This window comes from Meles meles, chromosome 15 (assembly GCF_922984935.1).
Source record: "Meles meles chromosome 15, mMelMel3.1 paternal haplotype, whole genome shotgun sequence".
Lineage (NCBI taxonomy): Eukaryota > Metazoa > Chordata > Mammalia > Carnivora > Mustelidae > Meles > Meles meles.
Genome location: NC_060080.1, coordinates 21,647,755 through 21,664,448, shown reverse-complemented (window position 1 = coordinate 21,664,448; position 16,694 = coordinate 21,647,755). Strand labels below are relative to the sequence as shown.

The 16,694-nt window shown below is 52.9% G+C and overlaps 3 protein-coding genes across 9 annotated transcripts; 2 read left to right on the top strand and 1 right to left on the bottom strand.

The window, feature by feature from the left end:
* The first annotated feature begins 499 nt into the window (after positions 1–499).
* ZNF513 (zinc finger protein 513) lies at positions 500–4,021 on the top strand. Its single transcript, XM_045979641.1, has 4 exons — positions 500–762; positions 1,013–1,174; positions 2,168–2,755; positions 2,847–4,021. Exons 1-4 carry the CDS (start codon positions 708–710, stop codon positions 3,671–3,673), a joined length of 1,632 nt encoding a protein of 543 aa, XP_045835597.1. The 5' UTR covers positions 500–707; the 3' UTR covers positions 3,674–4,021.
* Positions 4,022–4,121: 100 nt separating this feature from the next.
* On the bottom strand, positions 4,122–10,223 carry SNX17 (sorting nexin 17). Of its 2 annotated transcripts, none has more exons than XM_045979643.1 (15): positions 10,024–10,221; positions 9,502–9,576; positions 7,968–8,085; positions 7,381–7,445; positions 7,000–7,110; positions 6,797–6,887; positions 6,546–6,633; positions 6,240–6,309; positions 5,859–5,951; positions 5,563–5,766; positions 5,311–5,436; positions 5,071–5,148; positions 4,858–4,932; positions 4,724–4,765; positions 4,122–4,631 (listed from the first exon to the last, which is right to left on the bottom strand). In XM_045979643.1, exons 1-15 carry the CDS (start codon positions 10,084–10,086, stop codon positions 4,518–4,520), a joined length of 1,413 nt encoding a protein of 470 aa, XP_045835599.1. In that variant the 5' UTR covers positions 10,087–10,221; the 3' UTR covers positions 4,122–4,517. The 2 variants fall into 2 exon arrangements, with proteins under 2 accessions (XP_045835599.1, XP_045835600.1); XM_045979644.1 differs by having other exon boundaries at positions 4,532–4,631; positions 4,858–4,946; positions 5,060–5,148; positions 10,024–10,223.
* Positions 10,224–10,374: 151 nt separating this feature from the next.
* Positions 10,375–15,161, top strand: EIF2B4 (eukaryotic translation initiation factor 2B subunit delta). Of its 6 annotated transcripts, none has more exons than XM_045978888.1 (13): positions 10,375–10,506; positions 10,888–10,931; positions 11,257–11,392; positions 11,778–11,984; positions 12,261–12,343; positions 12,508–12,599; positions 12,836–12,950; positions 13,154–13,230; positions 13,410–13,512; positions 13,776–13,903; positions 14,034–14,211; positions 14,614–14,794; positions 14,917–15,161. In XM_045978888.1, exons 1-13 carry the CDS (start codon positions 10,476–10,478, stop codon positions 15,114–15,116), a joined length of 1,575 nt encoding a protein of 524 aa, XP_045834844.1. In that variant the 5' UTR covers positions 10,375–10,475; the 3' UTR covers positions 15,117–15,161. The 6 variants fall into 6 exon arrangements, with proteins under 6 accessions (XP_045834844.1, XP_045834845.1, XP_045834842.1 ...); XM_045978889.1 differs by having other exon boundaries at positions 10,398–10,506; positions 11,781–11,984; XM_045978886.1 differs by lacking the exon at positions 10,375–10,506 and having other exon boundaries at positions 10,528–10,931.
* The last annotated feature ends 1,533 nt before the right edge of the window (positions 15,162–16,694 follow it).

Genomic DNA, 16,694 nt, shown 5'->3' with positions numbered 1-16,694 from the left:
TCTCTGGCCCTACACTCGACCTTGGTGGCATCTACCACGCCCCTCAGCGCACTTGTGTGCCTGTGCGCGCGTGTCTGTGTGTGTGTGAGCGCGCATGTGTGTGCGAGCCTGCCTCGCTCGCCAGACCTGTGTGGGGCAGAGGGCACCCAGGTATTGCAGTTCCCTGAGCTGCTGGGCCGGCTGGCCTAGCCTCACAGCTCATCCTCACCTTCCTCTGGAATCAGGACTAGTTTACTAGTTCCTCCAGGTAAGGATAAGGACCTGCTGGGCGGCTACTAAGACTGAAAGCCGGGCCAAGGCTTCTACATTCCTCACCCGGCTGGTTTCTATCTCATCTCTGATTGGCTCGCCCGCTTCCTTTCGTCACAATCACTTCCTGGTCACGCTGTGGACGTTATCGCCGCTTCTGCTTTCCACGGACTACGCGTCCCGTGTGGCTCTGCGGCAGCGGAAGCGGAAGCGAGGACGGAGGTACCAGCTGGTCTCCGTAGGGGGGGGTAGGGGGCTCCATGAATGGACGCGGCGGCGGCGGCGGGAGCGGCCTGAGCTGGGCGCCAGGGCCAGGGCCGGGGGCTGCCCGGAGCCGGCGCCGCTGCATGGAGGCGGCCCGCGGGCCCTGAGAGGAAGGGCGGGCGGGCAGGCCGGATTGGGAGGGGCGGGGCCGGGCGGCCGCAGGCCGGAGGCGCGTCGGGCTGGAGCCGGTCACGATGCCCCGAAGGAAGCAGAGCCACCCGCAGCCCGTGAAATGCGAGGGGGTCAAAGGTCAGGGGTCAGCGGCCGCGAGGGGGGAGGAGCGGGGGTGGGGTCAGTGGAGTGGGTTCAGGTCGGGGTGGAGGGGGACTCCTGAGGGATGGGGTGGGCGGTCTGGACTCATAGCTTCCTACCGAGGTACTAAGGGAACCCGAGAGGGTCTGCGAGTTCGGGAAGTACGGGCTGCGAGGGCTAGCTCCCGGGGTGCGGATGATGGGCTCGGTTCCTGAGGGAGAAGCTACAAGCCCCCTCCCTTCTTCAGTGGATACCGAAGACTCCCTCGACGAAGGACCCGGGGCCCTGGTATTGGAGAGTGATTTGCTACTAGGCCAGGATCTGGAGTTTGAGGAGGAAGAGGAAGAGGAAGAGGAGGAAGGTGACGGCAACAGCGACCAGCTCATGGGCTTCGAGAGAGACTCTGAAGGTGGGTTTGAGGGACTTGGTCAAGGATTAGTGGCCGCTGGAACCTCAGCCCTTCAAGAGGCGGGTTACGATTTAGTGCCAGTGAGCAAAACACGAAACAGTGCCACAACCTAGGGATGATTTTAGATTTGAGCTAGATTTTTTTCACTTGCCTAATGGTCCAGTGAGTTCCATCACTTTGTTGAGGTGAAGTTCTGGGGCCCGGTCCAAAGGTGGTATGAATAGGATAGTGGTTGAATCACATGGAGCAACTGGTTAAAAGTTAATGCCCTTTTAATAACCTTGTTCTCCTGTCTAGCACATCGTTTATATGAAGTTTAAGAGGGTCAGGGAAACAACTTTTTTTCAAATTGTTGTGCCTAATCTGCCTTTCACCTGCAGCATAAACCCTTTTCTATTGAGGTTTTGGTCCCTACCCCCAAGTATTCTTGAACATTCCTTTTCCCTGTCAATCTTAACATCACCCCATCCTAATTTGGTTCACCATCTACCCACTTATGCCACCTATACAAAGGATGTTTTTGAAAATCATTAAGGGAATCCATGTAAAAGAAAATCTTTTAGGCACATTACTTTGTTTCCACTTCTCTCTAGATTTTGCCTCACTCTTGACATAGTTTTTATTATATAATCAGCTCTATACTAAAAAGGATCTTCTTAATACAGAGCTTAGAATAAGGTCTCAGGCCTCTGCCTTGTGTATTTTCACTTTACTTTCTTACCCCAAAGATCAGCTAATTACATTATTGATTCATTTCAGCCTGTGGTCCACTGTGAGCCTTTCATCTTTTTCTGTGCAGTGGAATTAGGTACAGCTGTCATCACTAAGTTAGTACAGGCTCAGAAGCAGGTAATTCATACTGAATTTTCAGGATCACTGAAGTGAAGGGTGGGGCCAAGCAAGGGCGAGGGGTGGGGAGACACCACTGAGAAAGCGAATTTGGAGCCTGGTCCTACCCCACGTTGATGTCTCTTCTCGTGTCTGTCTTACCAGGAGACTCTCTGGGGGCCAGGCCTGGGCTTCCCTACGGGCTGAGTGATGACGAGTCTGGGGGCGGCCGGCCACTAAGTGCTGAGAGTGAAGTTGAGGAACCAGCCAGGGGTCCAGGGGAGGCCAGGGGTGAGAGGCCAGGCCCAGCCTGCCAGCTGTGTGGGGGGCCGACAGGTGAGGGGCCGTGTTGTGGGGCAGGAGGGCCGGGTGGGGGGCCCCCGCTGCCCCCACGGCTACTATACTCATGCCGCCTCTGCGCCTTCGTGTCCCACTACTCGAGCCACCTGAAGCGGCACATGCAGACACACAGCGGGGAGAAGCCGTTCCGCTGTGGCCGCTGCCCCTACGCCTCAGCCCAGCTCGTCAACCTGACACGACATACCCGCACCCACACTGGCGAGAAGCCCTACCGCTGTCCCCACTGCCCCTTTGCCTGCAGCAGCCTGGGCAACCTGAGGCGGCATCAGCGTACCCACGCGGGGCCCCCCACTCCTCCCTGCCCGACCTGTGGCTTCCGCTGCTGTGCTCCACGTCCCACCCGGCCTCCCAGTCCCACAGAGCAGGAGGGGGCAGTGCCCCGGCGACCAGAAGGTAAAAAGCCAGAAACCAAAAGAACCTGGGACATGGGTGGGTGGCCTTAGGGATACTTGGATTCATAGCTCAGGTCTCATTGTTCCCACAGATGCTCTGCTGCTTCCAGATTTGAGCCTCCATGTGCCACCTGGTGGTGCCAGTTTCCTGCCGGACTGTGGGCAGCTGCGGGGTGAAGGGGAGGGCCTCTGTGGGACTGGCTCAGAACCACTGCCAGAGCTGCTGTTCCCTTGGACCTGCCGGAACTGTGGACAGGAGCTGGAGGAGGGCGAGGGCAGTCGGCTGGGAGCTGCCATGTGTGGGCGCTGCATGCGAGGAGAGGCTGGAGGGGGTGCCAGTGGGGGGCCCCAAGGCCCCAGTGACAAAGGCTTTGCCTGTAGCCTCTGCCCCTTTGCCACTCACTATCCCAACCACCTGGCCCGGCATATGAAGACGCACAGTGGCGAGAAGCCCTTTCGCTGTGCCCGCTGTCCCTATGCCTCTGCTCATCTGGATAACCTGAAACGGCACCAGCGCGTCCACACAGGAGAGAAACCCTACAAGTGCCCCCTCTGCCCCTACGCCTGTGGCAACCTGGCCAACCTCAAGCGTCATGGTCGCATCCACTCGGGGGACAAACCTTTTCGGTGTAGCCTTTGCAACTACAGCTGCAATCAGAGCATGAACCTCAAACGCCACATGCTGCGGCACACAGGCGAGAAGCCCTTCCGCTGTGCCACCTGCGCCTACACCACAGGCCACTGGGACAACTACAAACGCCACCAGAAGGTGCATGGCCACGGAGGGGCAGGAGGGCCTGGCCTCTCTGCCTCTGAGGGCTGGGCCCCAGCTCACAGCCCCTCCTCTGTGTTGAGCTCTCGGGGTCCGACAGCTCTGAGTGCCGCTGGTAGCCGGGCTCTCCATACGGACTCGCCCTGAACTAGGTCCTTCTCCCTCAGGGCCCAGTGGATTAGCCCTGCCTCTCCTGTACGTTTTATACAGATGGACCAGAAGCCACCTCCTCCTTCCTCCCCCGCTGGCCAGGGGCTCCACAGACTAACCTAGGCACTATATGGACCAGCCCAGACCCCATGGGCGAGGGGCCCATATGGACCAGGGGGCCTTGCCTTGACTGATGCACTTCATGAGCTCAGTGAGAAGGGCCCTGTGTTCACCTCCACTGCTCCCAGGGGCAGGAGAGGAACTGGCTGGGGGATTGCCCAGCCTCCTACCTGTTTATTTAACTTATTTCAGTGCTTTATAATAAAGGAAACACTAACAAAGCCATGTCTATGCTGAGTTGGCAGTGGCAAGCACCTTACCCTTAGTGCAGCAGTCTGTGCTGTGATGGGGGGTGGGGGCAGGGGCAGTGAAAGGGAATCAGAGGTAGGCAGCAGTCAGGCTGAGTTTAATGACGGGGAGTTGGGCCAGACCATACATAGACCTCTGCCCATCCCCTTGGCCCGTGGCCCCGAGAAGCCAGAAGCAGCCCCAGGGGAAGCTGCAGTTCCTCCCCAAGGCAGGTAGCCATGGTCCCTTGGACTTTGTGCAAAATACTAAATGCTAATTTGGCATTGAGGGCCAGCTCTGAAAAAGAGAGAACACTCCTTTGTGCCCAGCCCAGGGGGTGGAAGGGAAGGTGGGTTAGGAAGCCCCTGGCCAAGAGAAGAAAGGGGAAGGAAGGAAGGAAGGAAAAGACCCCCCCTGGCTTGGGGGATACAGGCACAGGGCAAGTTTCTGAACATTCCTCCGGGGTAGAGGGCAGACATCTGAGCACTGGAGATCACAGATCCTCATCTCCAATGCCCTCGAAGGCAAAATTGCCGTGGACATCACTGGCACTGGCATCTGTGCTGGGACTGCCAATCCCCCGCAAGCTCACGGCACTCAGCTTGCTCTGTAACAAAGGCAGGGTTGGGGTCAGAGGGCTAGGGCCTCCCTGAGATCCCCTACCAACACCAACCTCACCAACCCACATGGGAAACTCACTGAGAGTTTGACCATGGACTCCCGGCTGGCATCAGGTGACTCCTGAGGAAGAGGAGGCGGAGGTGTCAGAGACCTCACCAGGGGAAATAAGGCAAGGCTGGCGGGTGGGGTACTGATGAGAAAGTGATACTTACAAGCAGGGGTGGGGACTTCACTGCTTGCTGGCTGTCTGAGCGTCTCAGGGTGCCCCCCACTCGCCGGCGCAGCATCTAGGGATGAAGTGCTGATAAGAGTAGGATCCCTTTGGATTTTCCATCACTTCTCCCCCTTGGGAGAAGCCTCACACCCAGGACAAGAGGCAGGGAAAGCATAAAAACTCAACTCTTTGGTCCACACCTGTTGCTTACCTTCCTGATGCTGCCACCAGATTTCTTCACCATCAGTTCATCTACCATGGACTGCAAGCAGATACTCATCATGATGGCCTGAGGGCAAGAAGAGAGCTCAGCCTGACTAGAGTGGTCATCCTGAGCCCAGCACCCCTAAGACAAGGGCTCCCACTCACATGGAGTCCTGGAAGCCCTAGACTTGGGTATCTAAGAGACGGTGCAATGGGCTCCAGAGGAGGCCTGAGGGTGGGCTCACACCTGGGGGCTGGTGATGGTGACCCACTGTAGCCGGTCCTTGCTCATGAGGTATTCAAAAGCCAGTTCCAGGCGCACCTCACCCCGGCCCCGGCCTGGGCTGCTTGTGCCCCCGCTGGGCAGTGGCACCTGGGAGAGAAAGGAGAGTTAGGCTGAGATCATTCCGGCCCATCTGCCTCCCTCTAATCAACTGCAGCCCATTCCTGAAGCTCAAGGCTTGCCAGACCACCATCCCAAAGGCCTACCCCAACTCACAGAGGAGGTGACGCGCCAGCACCGCATGCGGGTGACCCGGAAGGAGCCTTCGCGGAGTTGCTGGCCAGGCAGGCGGAGCTGGAGGCTGAGCTCACTGTTGCCTGCGCTCACCACCACGGGACAGTCCTTCTCTGGGAAGTCAGCCACACAGGCATCAAAGCGCAAGTAGCCATAGTGCCGCAGTGTCTGCGCCAGCCGCAGGAACTGAAACCCGGTCACCATGAGGGACGTGTCAGGAGGGGAAGTGGGGTGAGTCAGAAAACAACCCTTGGAAGGAGACAGGAAAGCAGGCTCACCTCCTTCTTGGAGACCTTCTCTTGCAGAGATTTGAGCTGCCGGTGCTGTTCCTTGGTGACCAGAATCCATCCACGCTCGATGTCTGATACCGTCTACAGTGGAGACAACGGGTGGGGGGTTTGGGGCTTCCAATCAGAGGTCCAAGGAGAAGTGTCCAGTTACCTCTGTCCAGCCTGACCCTTAGCCCCATGCTTGAGCAAGCTCTTTGCAGTAAGTCCTTGACTATATCAGCTTACAAAGTAGGGAGAGTGCCAGGTGCCCTGATAGTATTCTAGGAACTTTCCCATGAACTGGGTGTAAAGACGTGAAGAGTTTCCTCAGCAGAGTGGGACATCAGTATCTGTTTCAGGGGAAGGGTTCTGAGGCAGCTCCAAGCTCACCTGAGCATAAAGCAGGTTCAGGCCAACCCGGTTCTCCATGACATCGTCGTCATAGGCAGAGTCCCAATAACTGTGAGGCCAAGGGGTGGAAAGGGGTAACGGGGCTAAGCTGGGGTAAGGCAAGAGAGGTGGAATAGAAAATAGGAGCAATCTAGAACTACCAGGCCAATAGGGTGGTATAGTGGGAGGAAGCTTGGGAGGCCTGATAGTATCACCCAGCACTACCCCCTTGTCCAGGTTATTCTGTCTCAGTACATGGCCCAGTAATCACCAGCACCCTCCCCCTCCTCCAAGCCCAGCCCTGACCTCTTCCTTAGCACAATCTTATACTCTTGACTCCGAAGACTGGTAACAGACACATAAGGCAGCTCAAACTCTTGCAACTTCCGTACAACTATGGGTTAAAGGAAAAAAAAAAAGAAAAAAAGGAAATATAAGACTCAAGGGCTGAAAAATCAAGAGAGGAGCCCTGAGGAAATGTCAGATTTGGGGAGGAATTAGCAGGGCAAATTCACTACTAGAAGCACAGGGAAGAAGTCATATCCATAGAAACTCACAAGAAAAGGTTCCGTCCTCTTTCTCTCGAACTAGAAAGAGACTAAAGTATCCGATCAAGTCATCTGGAAGATCCAGCTTTGCAGCCACAGCCTGGGGATAGGAAAGCAAGTACAGCTCATCATACTGGCTGGTTCTAATCACCCCCAAACCTGGGACCCTGGGGGAGCAGAGGAGGTGGGGCCGTGCAGTACAAGTGCCTCACCTCTAGGACATCTTCAGTCTGATCTGAAGTTAGCACATTGACCAGAACTTTCTGCCCATTGCTGAGTAGCACTTCCAAGGAAACCTCCTCGGTGGGGACCTGCTGTGTCTCCTGGAGTGAACATACATGAGGCACTGCCTTGTTAACGCTTGCCCAGCGTCCAAGTCTGACCCATTCCCAACTCTATTTCTAGGTCCTTCTAGTGTCTTTATTCTTAGTTGCTTAATTACAGGCTGGGTTTCCTTGATTTCACTGGTACAGCAGAAGCCCCCTCCCATAAAAAAAGGTACCAGGATGACTCTTCTGTAGCCACTGCCTTAAAATGCCATGGCCCTACAGGAAAGTTCTTCCCTTAAATCTCGTTCCCACCCAGAGCCTTACCTGTTGTGCCCGACGCAGGAAGCTGTTGAACGTCTCACTGCTCCCAAGCAGCGGGTCTTGCCGAACTGTGGGGACAAGAGAACACTATTCCAGTAACTTAGGACTCCCTCTTGACTTCCCCCCAGTTCTTTTCTTGGTAGGTTCCCCCCATACCCCATTTCCTGGGCTGATGATGGCCTGTTATATCCCCCAGCTGGCCTCACCTCACTCACTGTTTGCAAATATTCTTCACCTGCCCCACCCTTGGCTGCCATCTAGTTGAGTCCAGTCTATAGAACTGGGGAAATAACAATGATGTTAATCTAAAGCATGTCAGAGACAAATTAAGTTCTCCCCACCCATCTAAACTGCTTTAAGACTATGAAGTGTTACACTGGTATTTCTAAACTGTATTAGTCTACTGGCCAAATTGCTTTGCTGATACCTAGACCATCCTTGTGTGTTATTTACTTTTCCTAATTAACAGATCAAACAAGAGGCTCCCCAGCTGTAGAAATTAATTCAGGCCAGTCTACAGAACCAGCGGTTTTGAGTCTCTTCCCACAGTTCTCTAAACTGTTAGCCTAAAGTTCCCTTCAACCACTCACCAGCTTGCATGTACTTCTCTAACTGCTCTCTCCTCTGTTCTACCTCAGCAGGTGTCAGAGAGAAAAGCTTCTTTGGGGGAAATGCAGGAAGAACATTGGCCCCATACTCCTTCCGAAGCTATTTGGGGAAAGAGATACAACCCTTCACATAAAATACAGCAAATGAGAAGAGGCAATCCACACTCCCAGTGTTCTTTTGGGTTCCCCTTCCCTTCCCTCAGCCGCCACCCCTCCACCCCTGCCCCGGACCCATCTACCCTGGTAATCCAGGAAATCATTCCTCTGGCAGAGGTAGCATCCCAGTGGAGCCATTCTTCTGTCCCAAATATTAAGTTCTTTCTCATCTTACTATGTACAAGTCAGGCCCTTCACAGTGTGGGTAGGGTTTGTATAGGGCCAGGGCCTAGGGAACTCTTTATTTAGCAAGACTGTGTTCATTGAACCCTCACCAGAAGCAAAGAACTTTAAAAGGAAAATTTATGTTCCCAGTTAAGTACAGCTAATACATTCACAAAATACGTTAAGACTTAAAGGAAGGGGCGCCTGAGTGGCTCAGTGGGTTAAGCCTCTGCCTTCGGCTCAGGTCATGATCTCAGGGTCATGGGATCGAGCCCTACATCAGGCTCTCTGCTCAGCAGGGAGCCTGCTTACCCCGCGCTCTCTCTCTGCCTGCTTCTATGCCTACTTGTGATCTGTCTGTCAAATAAATAAAATCTTAAAAGAAAAAAAAAGACTTAAAGGGACTTTGCAGACCAACAAATACATTTTTCCGTCTTAGAAACTAAGGCCCAGGGTGCCTGGGTGGCTCAGTGGGTTGAAGCCTCTGCCTTCGGTTCAGGTAGTGATTTCAGGGTCCTCTGCTTGGTGGGGAGTCTGCTTCCCCCCTCTCTCTGCCTGCCTCTCTGCCTACTTGTGATCTCTCTCTCAGATAGATAAATAAAATCTTAGAAAAAAAGAAAAGAAACTAAGGCCCAAAGAAATTAAGTAACTGCTCAGGGTTGCACAGCTAGTTATCAGTAGAACCAGGACTCTCTACTGAGTTGAATAGAGCTTGCAATCTGCTGTGGATAACATAGAAACACTGCATCAGAGATACATAAAGATAACTGAACCGTTAGGCCCACTGAAAGGAGCTAAAGAGCACAGAAGGATCCGTGAATGATTTGTATGAGAAGGAAAAAGAATTTCAAGTTGTAGTTCAGATGGCAGAAGAAATGTACTTTGGCAGTAGAGGGAGGAGGTCGCTTTTTCCATGCACGGGCAAAAGGTGAAGGAAGACTGAGGACAGGAAAGCAGAAAGCAGAAAGGCGGATGTGAGTATAAAGAGAAGCAGTTAAAGCAGCAAGACAGCAAGCTTCTTAGGGAGTTCCCCAGAAATGTCAGTCGGTAAGATAAAGCACCAGACCCCAGTAGCAGTGATTAAAGGAAAACTACACAGCCTAGGAGAAAGCCAAGAGGGGAAAAATGAAGATACCGATGCCCAAGTGTAGGAAAGGGCTTGAGAGCTGCCTCAAGGCAGGGGTACTGGTCCCACCTGCTCGTGCAGCCCCAGGAGCTGGCTGTAGCGCACCCGGCAATGCAGGACTCCATTCACGTGAATGTTATAGGCCTGAAGACACAAAAGCAGGCAAACGTTATAGAGTCGCGGCCTGGGCAACCCCCTTGAAAACCGTGGCCAGAAGTCATCTGGCACCAGCTCCGTCTAGGTAACACACCGAGAGTTGACCCCAGGGTTGGGTCCTAGAGCATAAGGACCAGCCAGGGGTCAACTCGAGAGCTCATGCCGCAGCCTCCCTCCCCAAGAGGCCAGTGACGCCCACCAGAGCGGCCGCGGCCCAAACAGAGGGAGACGACGCCGGGGAACAAAGGACCTGAAGGAGCTTGGGCGACCTTTGGACGAATCTGAGACGGGATATAAGATTCCAAGGAGGCCGTCGGGAGTCGGCGGCCCGGGACCAGGCCCCAAGGGTGGCGGCCCAGGCCTCGGAGGTCGCTCGGAGAGGGCTCTGGCCCGTTATCCCCGCCCCTGCCCGGCCCGGCTCCGGCCGCTCCTCACCACGTAGGCGGAGCCGCCGCTGTCCCCGCTGCGGGACTCGGTTTCAGGAATGGAAAAGTGCATGTTCCCTGCGGCAGGGCCCAGGTGGGCTCCGGACTGACAGGGCCGCAGCGGCTTTACACGCTCGCCTCCGCCGCTCAGCGCGTCCCCGCTGCCTCACTCGCCATTTTGGGGGGGCGGAGGCCTGAGATCTGAGGTGGGAAGGGTGGTGGGACGTCCGCCTGGGCGCAGCTCCCCTGGCATGCTGGGAATTGTAGTCTAAAGTGCAAGAGCCCGCTGCCACGCCTGGGAGCAAAAAGCTGAGAAGGCCCTCCTCGGTTCCCGTAGCCCGGGGCGGAGCCCCAGTGCACATCGGAGATTGTAGTCCGCCGAGGGCTGCGCGCCCCGGGTGTCTGCCCAGGTGGCGCTGTAGGCCCAAGGACTGCGGCAGGCGGAGCCTAGGATCGAGGGTGATGGCTGCCGTGGCTGTGGCTGTTCGTGAGGGTGAGTGAAGGGCGGGGGCGCGCTAACAGGTAAGCCAGCCGCCGGGCGCCAGGAGGCTGCGGCCGAGCCCTGAGTCCCCCTGGGTCCTGTCGTTCGGTTCCGGCGCCTATCCGGACTCTGGGGTGCACTGCCTGGGGCGCAGCTTCGCGCCGCGTACCGGCTGGCTCGGGCGAGAAGGGTGGGGGCCCCTCCCGGCTGCCTCCTCCGCCTTCCTTTTGATCCTGCCGCGCACTGCGTCCCCACGCGGATCCCTGGCTTGTCTCCCGCCTGGCGGCAGAGCTGTGGTCATGCCGACCCAGCAGCCAGCTGCGCCGGGTACGAGCCCCTCCAAACCCTCCCGGAGCCTCTCTGGCTCACTTTGTTCCCTGTTTTCTGATGCAGACTCGGGGTCTGGGATGAAGGCGGAGCTTTCTACTCGGCCTGGGGTAAGTGAGGGTGCCCTCCCAAAACGTCTGTCAGGCTCTACGCAGGAGGCTGTGTCAGCTTCGTTCCGCCCCAGCCTCCATCCCCGTTTCACTTTATTTCTCAGGAAAGCCAGGTTTTACAGAATTCTTTCAGCCCTAACAGTATAGGACTCTGATCCTGGAGAAGAACCTTCGATCTGTATGGGATGTAAACTTGTAACAGCTAGCTGGTTAGAGTTAGAGAGCATTAGGGGCTTTACCTTATAGGAATCTTGGAAGGCACCAGTAGTGTTTTATCGTCTTTGGCATTGTTGGGGAAGAGCAGTATTCTATGTCTGTGTCTCAGGCAGCAGGGAGGGAGATGACCCAAGAAGAGAAGCTGCAGCTTCGGAAGGAAAAGAAACAGCAGAAGAAGAAACGGAAGGAGGAAAAGGGAGCGGAACCAGAAACTGGCTCTGCTGTACCTGCAGCCCAGTGTCAAGGTGCGGGGGCTTTTTTAAAGGGGTGGGGTGTGGAACTGGTAGATGTGTGCGGGAGAAGAGGGGGAAACAGGACAAACAGTTGGTTTGAGCAAGTGAAAAGCAAAGAAGTTTATTTAAGATTTTATTTCTTTGTCAGAAAGAGGGCATGCACAAGCAGGGAGCGCTGCAGGCAGAGGGAGAAGTAGGCTCCCTGCTGACCAAGAAGGCGGATGTAGGACTCCATCCCAGGACCCTGGGATCATGTCCTGAGCTGAAGGCAGGGGCCTAAGGGACTGAGCCACCGAGGCATCCTGAGAGGAAGTTTAGATAAGCATAGACGCTTTGGCTGGGGCACAGGTAGATATTACCTGCCTGGGGCTTGGGCACCTCTTTTTTCTGTCTTTAGTAGGCCCAACCAAAGAACTGCCAGGACCAGGCAGTCAGCTGGCTCCTGCTGGGGAGAAAGTTCCAACTGGTCGAAGTAAAGCTGAACTTCGTGCTGAACGGCGAGCTAAGCAGGAGGCTGAGCGGGCCCTGAAACAGGCAAGGAAAGGGGAACAAGGGGGGCCACCTCCTCGGGCCTGCCCCAGCACAGCTGGAGAAACCCCCTCAGGTACCTCCCCTTCATCTCGAGACCTCTGTTTTGATTTTAATTCTTGTGTTAGCTCAGGCTTCCCCATGGTAAAACAGCTCTCCCTTCTCATTCTTTGCCTCGGGACCAAGAGCTCAAAATTCTCCCTTCAACTTCATCTTGTCTCCGTTTCTTCTCCTCTTTTCTCCCCTGCTTTTCCCCTCTCCCTATTTAGTTTTTCTTGATGTCGCTTTCCTTTAGAAGCAGATTTCTTATTATCATCTACAGTGTCTTGAAAACATGGTCATTATCTTTTAGGAGTGAAGCGTCTGCCTGAACACACTCAGGTCGATGACCTCACACTTCTGAGAAGGCTTGCTAAAAAACCAGAGCAACAACAGGTAGGAAGTGGTTTTGGTCTGTGCCAGAAATTGTCTAAGGGAGATGGGATGTAGGGGGAGGTGATCAAGGCAAAGGGAGACCCTGGAGAAGAATGGGTATTTGGGGCAAAGTAGTCTTACCGTTTACTTGCTTTCCACTGCTCCTGTTTCCCTGTTTTGTCAAGGTTCCTACACGAAACGATTATGGATCCAAAGTCAGTCTTTTCTCCCATCTACCCCAGTACAGCAGACAAAACTCTCTGACTCAGTATATGAGGTAGGATCCCATGAAACTGTCACAACTTTTAAGTTCTAGGAGTTTTGGTGACTCAGTATTGAAAGTGACTGGAAATTTGAGATGGGGTCTGGGGGGAAGAAGCCTGCACACAAGGCAAAACTCTAGAGGATATGGGGGTGTCTGTGCTAGTGAAGGAAGTTCCTTTTCATCAGGAGCAGCTGGGCAGTAGGTGCTCAAGCTCCCTTGCAAAGTGTGTGACACCGCCATCCCATCAGCATCCCGTCCTCTGTGATCCACCCAGCCATGGTGCGACTCGGCCTGCAGTACTCCCAGGGCCTGGTCAGTGGCTCCAATGCCCGGTGTATTGCCCTGCTTCGTGCCTTGCAGCAGGTATGCCCCGTCCTGTTCCCTCTGTGACCCAACCCCACCTTCCCCAACACTACCCCAGCTTCCTCTCACCGGAAGTAATCTCGGGGGGACAGAGGGAATGACTCTACCCTCAGAACACTTTGCTCGGTGAAACATACCCTGTCGCCCACTTTCAGAGACCTTTAGTAGGGGACATTTTGCTGATCACTGTGTGTATCCCGTAGGTGATTCAGGATTACACAACACCTCCCAATGAAGAACTCTCAAGGGACTTAGTGAATAAACTAAAGCCCTACTTCAGGTAAGGACAACCACTTCAAGTCCGCTCCTGCCTCCCCCCCCCCTCCCGCTCTCTTCTTGTACCCTTTCTTGCTCTTTTATCTCTTGTTTCATTTTTCTGTTTTCTGTCTTTAGAGAAAACATTTTTAAGTACGAACATAAGTTGTAGAGTCGCACAAACGCGAGGTATTGTCTTTGTAGCTTCCTGGCTCAGTGCCGTCCTCTGTCAGCAAGCATGTACAACGCCATCAAGTTCCTTAACAAGGAGATCACGGGTGTGAGCAGCTCCAAGCGGGAAGAAGAGGTGATGATCATGAGGCATGAGCAAGGCATGCACCTGAGGGTGCAGCTGAGAAACACTTTCAGGACTCCCAGAAGGGACAGTGAGGCCATTCTGCCCTGGTCCAGCATTAAGGAAGTGGTTGGGGTGTCTGACTTGGGCCCTCCTTGGGCCCCCATTAGGTCCCCTTTGAATCCATTCTTGTGCACATACTCTGGCATCTGGCATGATAATCAGAGGAAGAAACGTGTCCGTTTCTTGTTCCCTAAGCATTTTAATCCATTTAGGCCAAGTCGGAACTTCGAGCAGCCATTGATCGGTATGTGCAAGAGAAGATTGTGCTTGCAGCTAAGGCAATTTCCTCCTTTGCTTGTAAGAAGATCAGTAATGGAGATGTGATCCTCGTATATGGATGGTACGGTCCAGACCCTACGACTGAGAACATTGGAAGAAGGGACTGCTGCCCCTTTGCCCTTTAGTAAATGAGCTGGCTGGCTGTCGGTTTATGACATCTATACCTGAATCCTCCTCTCCATTCACTCCAGCTCATCTCTGGTATCCCGAATTCTTCAGGAGGCTTGGGCTGAGGACCGGCGGTTTCGGGTGGTAGTGGTGGACAGCCGGCCACGGCTGGAGGGAAGGCACACACTACGTTTTCTGGTCCGTGCTGGGGTCCCTGCCTCCTACCTGCTGATTCCTGCAGCCTCCTATGTGCTCCCAGAGGTGAGAGCAGAGGAAAGGGACTCTAAAGTTGGAGGTAAAGGATGTAGTGGTATAGACATAATCCCATCTTCCCAAGGTTGTGATTATTTAAACAAACTAGAATTTTATAGCTTTGTTTCTATTTAATAGGAAAAGCAGCTACAGCATGGTCTAGCAATGTTGTTATTGTAAGAACAGTAAACTAGCAGCTCTCAAGAGAAAACAGGGCAAAAGTAACTTTGGAGTTTCATTTTCTTATGGGAGATGGAATGGGTCAATCAATGGTCAGGTGTTTTCCAAGAAGAACCATAATTACATTCTGTTATTGTCTTAATATTGGTGTCCTGGGCAAGAGTGGGGAACCTTTGTGTGCATTAATCACATGCCACATTTTCTCCACCTCTCCACTGTTCAAAACAATAGGTTTCTAAGGTGCTGTTGGGAGCTCATGCACTCCTGGCCAACGGGTCTGTGATGTCACGGGTAGGGACAGCGCAGCTGGCCCTGGTGGCACGAGCGCACAATGTGCCAGTGCTGGTCTGCTGTGAAACATACAAGTTTTGTGAGCGTGTGCAGACTGATGCCTTTGTCTCTAATGAGCTAGGTAAGGAGCCCAGGAGGGCAGAAAAGAGGGTTCCAAAGATCTGAGATTTGGGAGGGAGAGGGAAGGCTGGATTACAACTCGTTTTTCTCAAAGGACATAAATGGGTACGTCTCCTGTTGCAGGTGACCCTGATGATCTGCTGTGCGAGCGAGGAGAACGTGTGGCCCTGGCTAACTGGCAGAACCACCTGTCCCTACGGTTGTTGAATCTAGTCTATGATGTGACCCCGCCGGAACTGGTGGATCTGGTGATCACGGAGCTAGGAATGATTCCTTGCAGTTCTGTACCTGTTGTTCTACGAGTCAAGAGTGGCGACCAGTGAGTGGGGAAACACAGGGTCAATAAATGACATACACTGTGCATTCAGCAACTCTGCTGCCTTTGTATCTCTTTGAGTATCGCCATCACTTGGGTTACAGACTCTGAGCTAGATACGTGGAGGAATATAGGGACAAATCCGAGAGATATCTTTAGTATCATTAATCTAATATTTATATTGATATGTTAAATTATCTCATCTTCAGTGTTGAGAACTCCTTAGGTATTTTGAGTGTTGAGTACTTAGGTGTCCGAAACTGCTGTAATCCCTTTCTGATCTGTTTAAGAAAGTTAAGATAGCTCTATAAAAGGAAATTTTACAAATAAGAAAACTGAGACACAGAGGTTAAGTTCCTTGCTAAGGCAGCACAGCTAAGGCACAGAGAGGCTGAGTTACTTGTCCAGGGCAATACAGGAACAAAAGCAGCTTATGGTCTCATGCATTCTGGATTGGGAGACTGTACCCCTAACTTTTATGCCATCTGCCATTGAGGAACACCCATCCTGGTGGAAGTAGACAGTATCTGCATGTGAGAGAGGTTCCGCTAGTCAGATGGACGGTTCCTAGAAGGCAATCACAGATGATGCCAGGAAACCTAATAAAGTCAGAGAAGACTTCACAAGGAGCATGTGATCTATGAGGGTCGGGAGTTTCCCAGTTGGAAAAGAATGGGAAGGCAGATCAGCAGTGGGAACAGCTTGAATGCGAAAACAGAGTGGCCAGGCCGGTGTCAAAGTGGTGTGGTGAGGCTAGACCCGAGACCTATGTGGAGAGTGAGTGATACAGATGCAAAGGTAGGTTGGGCTGGGGCCAGACTGTAAGTCTTAACCATTGGGGTAGCCTAAAAAAATGGGAGAGTCATTTGTTTTGTGTGTACATTTATGTGTGTTTTCTTGACAAATTTCAAACAGAAGTAGAGTGAACTATGCTAAGAATCCCCATCCTAGCTGTAATAATTACCAAGATTGGCCACATTTGCTTTCTTTCTATTTCCTTTTTTTTCCCTTGCTGAAGTTACTCTAGAGCAGATCCCAGATATTGTATCATTTCACTCCTACAAACCTCAGTATGTGTCTCTAAAAAATACAGAAGTTTACTGTTTTATTATTACACCTATTAAATTCTTAGTATTGTCCAATCCATAATCAAATGTCCTTGTCTCAAAAACTGACTTTTTTGCAGTTGGTTTGTTTGAATCAGGACCCAAACAAATCTGTCCATTACAATTGGTTAGTAGGTGTTCAGTTTATCAGAAGCAGTCTCCTCAGCCTTCCTTCTGTTCTCAGGACACTGATTTGTTCCAGATACAAAGTTATCTTATAAAATGTTCCCACTTTGGATTTGACTATTGACTTCCATATGGTATCATTTAACTCATTCCTCTAACCCCTCTGTTTCCATTCAACTTTTCGGGAAGAATACTTAGTAAGTGGTGCTGTGTTTCATATCGCCTCACATCAGGAGGCAAATAATAGCTGTTTGTCCCATGTTCAGTGATGAGTGGGTCCAGTTAAAGTTTGAAGTTTTGAAGTTTCTCACCAAGTTTTCATTTGGTGGTTTTATAACCACTGATGGTTATTG

What these genes read in the sequence shown, in the direction of transcription:
- SNX17 (XM_045979643.1), bottom strand. Translation starts at nt 10,086, where the DNA reads ATGCACTTTTCCATTCCTGAAACCGAGTCCCGCAGCGGGGACAGCGGC. An exon ending in AAGATTGTGCTAAGGAAGAG is followed by an intron (nt 6,310 to 6,545) that starts GTCAGGGCTGGG and finishes TTGGCCTCACAG; the next exon opens with TTATTGGGACTCTGCCTATG. An exon ending in TGAAGTCCCCACCCCTGCTT is followed by an intron (nt 4,766 to 4,857) that starts GTAAGTATCACT and finishes CCTCTTCCTCAG; the next exon opens with GAGTCACCTGATGCCAGCCG.
- ZNF513 (XM_045979641.1), top strand. Translation starts at nt 708, where the DNA reads ATGCCCCGAAGGAAGCAGAGCCACCCGCAGCCCGTGAAATGCGAGGGG. An exon ending in GAAATGCGAGGGGGTCAAAG is followed by an intron (nt 763 to 1,012) that starts GTCAGGGGTCAG and finishes TCCCTTCTTCAG; the next exon opens with TGGATACCGAAGACTCCCTC. An exon ending in AGTGCCCCGGCGACCAGAAG is followed by an intron (nt 2,756 to 2,846) that starts GTAAAAAGCCAG and finishes TTGTTCCCACAG; the next exon opens with ATGCTCTGCTGCTTCCAGAT.
- EIF2B4 (XM_045978886.1), top strand. Translation starts at nt 10,794, where the DNA reads ATGCCGACCCAGCAGCCAGCTGCGCCGGGTACGAGCCCCTCCAAACCC. An exon ending in TGCTTCGTGCCTTGCAGCAG is followed by an intron (nt 12,951 to 13,153) that starts GTATGCCCCGTC and finishes TGTATCCCGTAG; the next exon opens with GTGATTCAGGATTACACAAC. An exon ending in AAACTAAAGCCCTACTTCAG is followed by an intron (nt 13,231 to 13,409) that starts GTAAGGACAACC and finishes TTGTCTTTGTAG; the next exon opens with CTTCCTGGCTCAGTGCCGTC.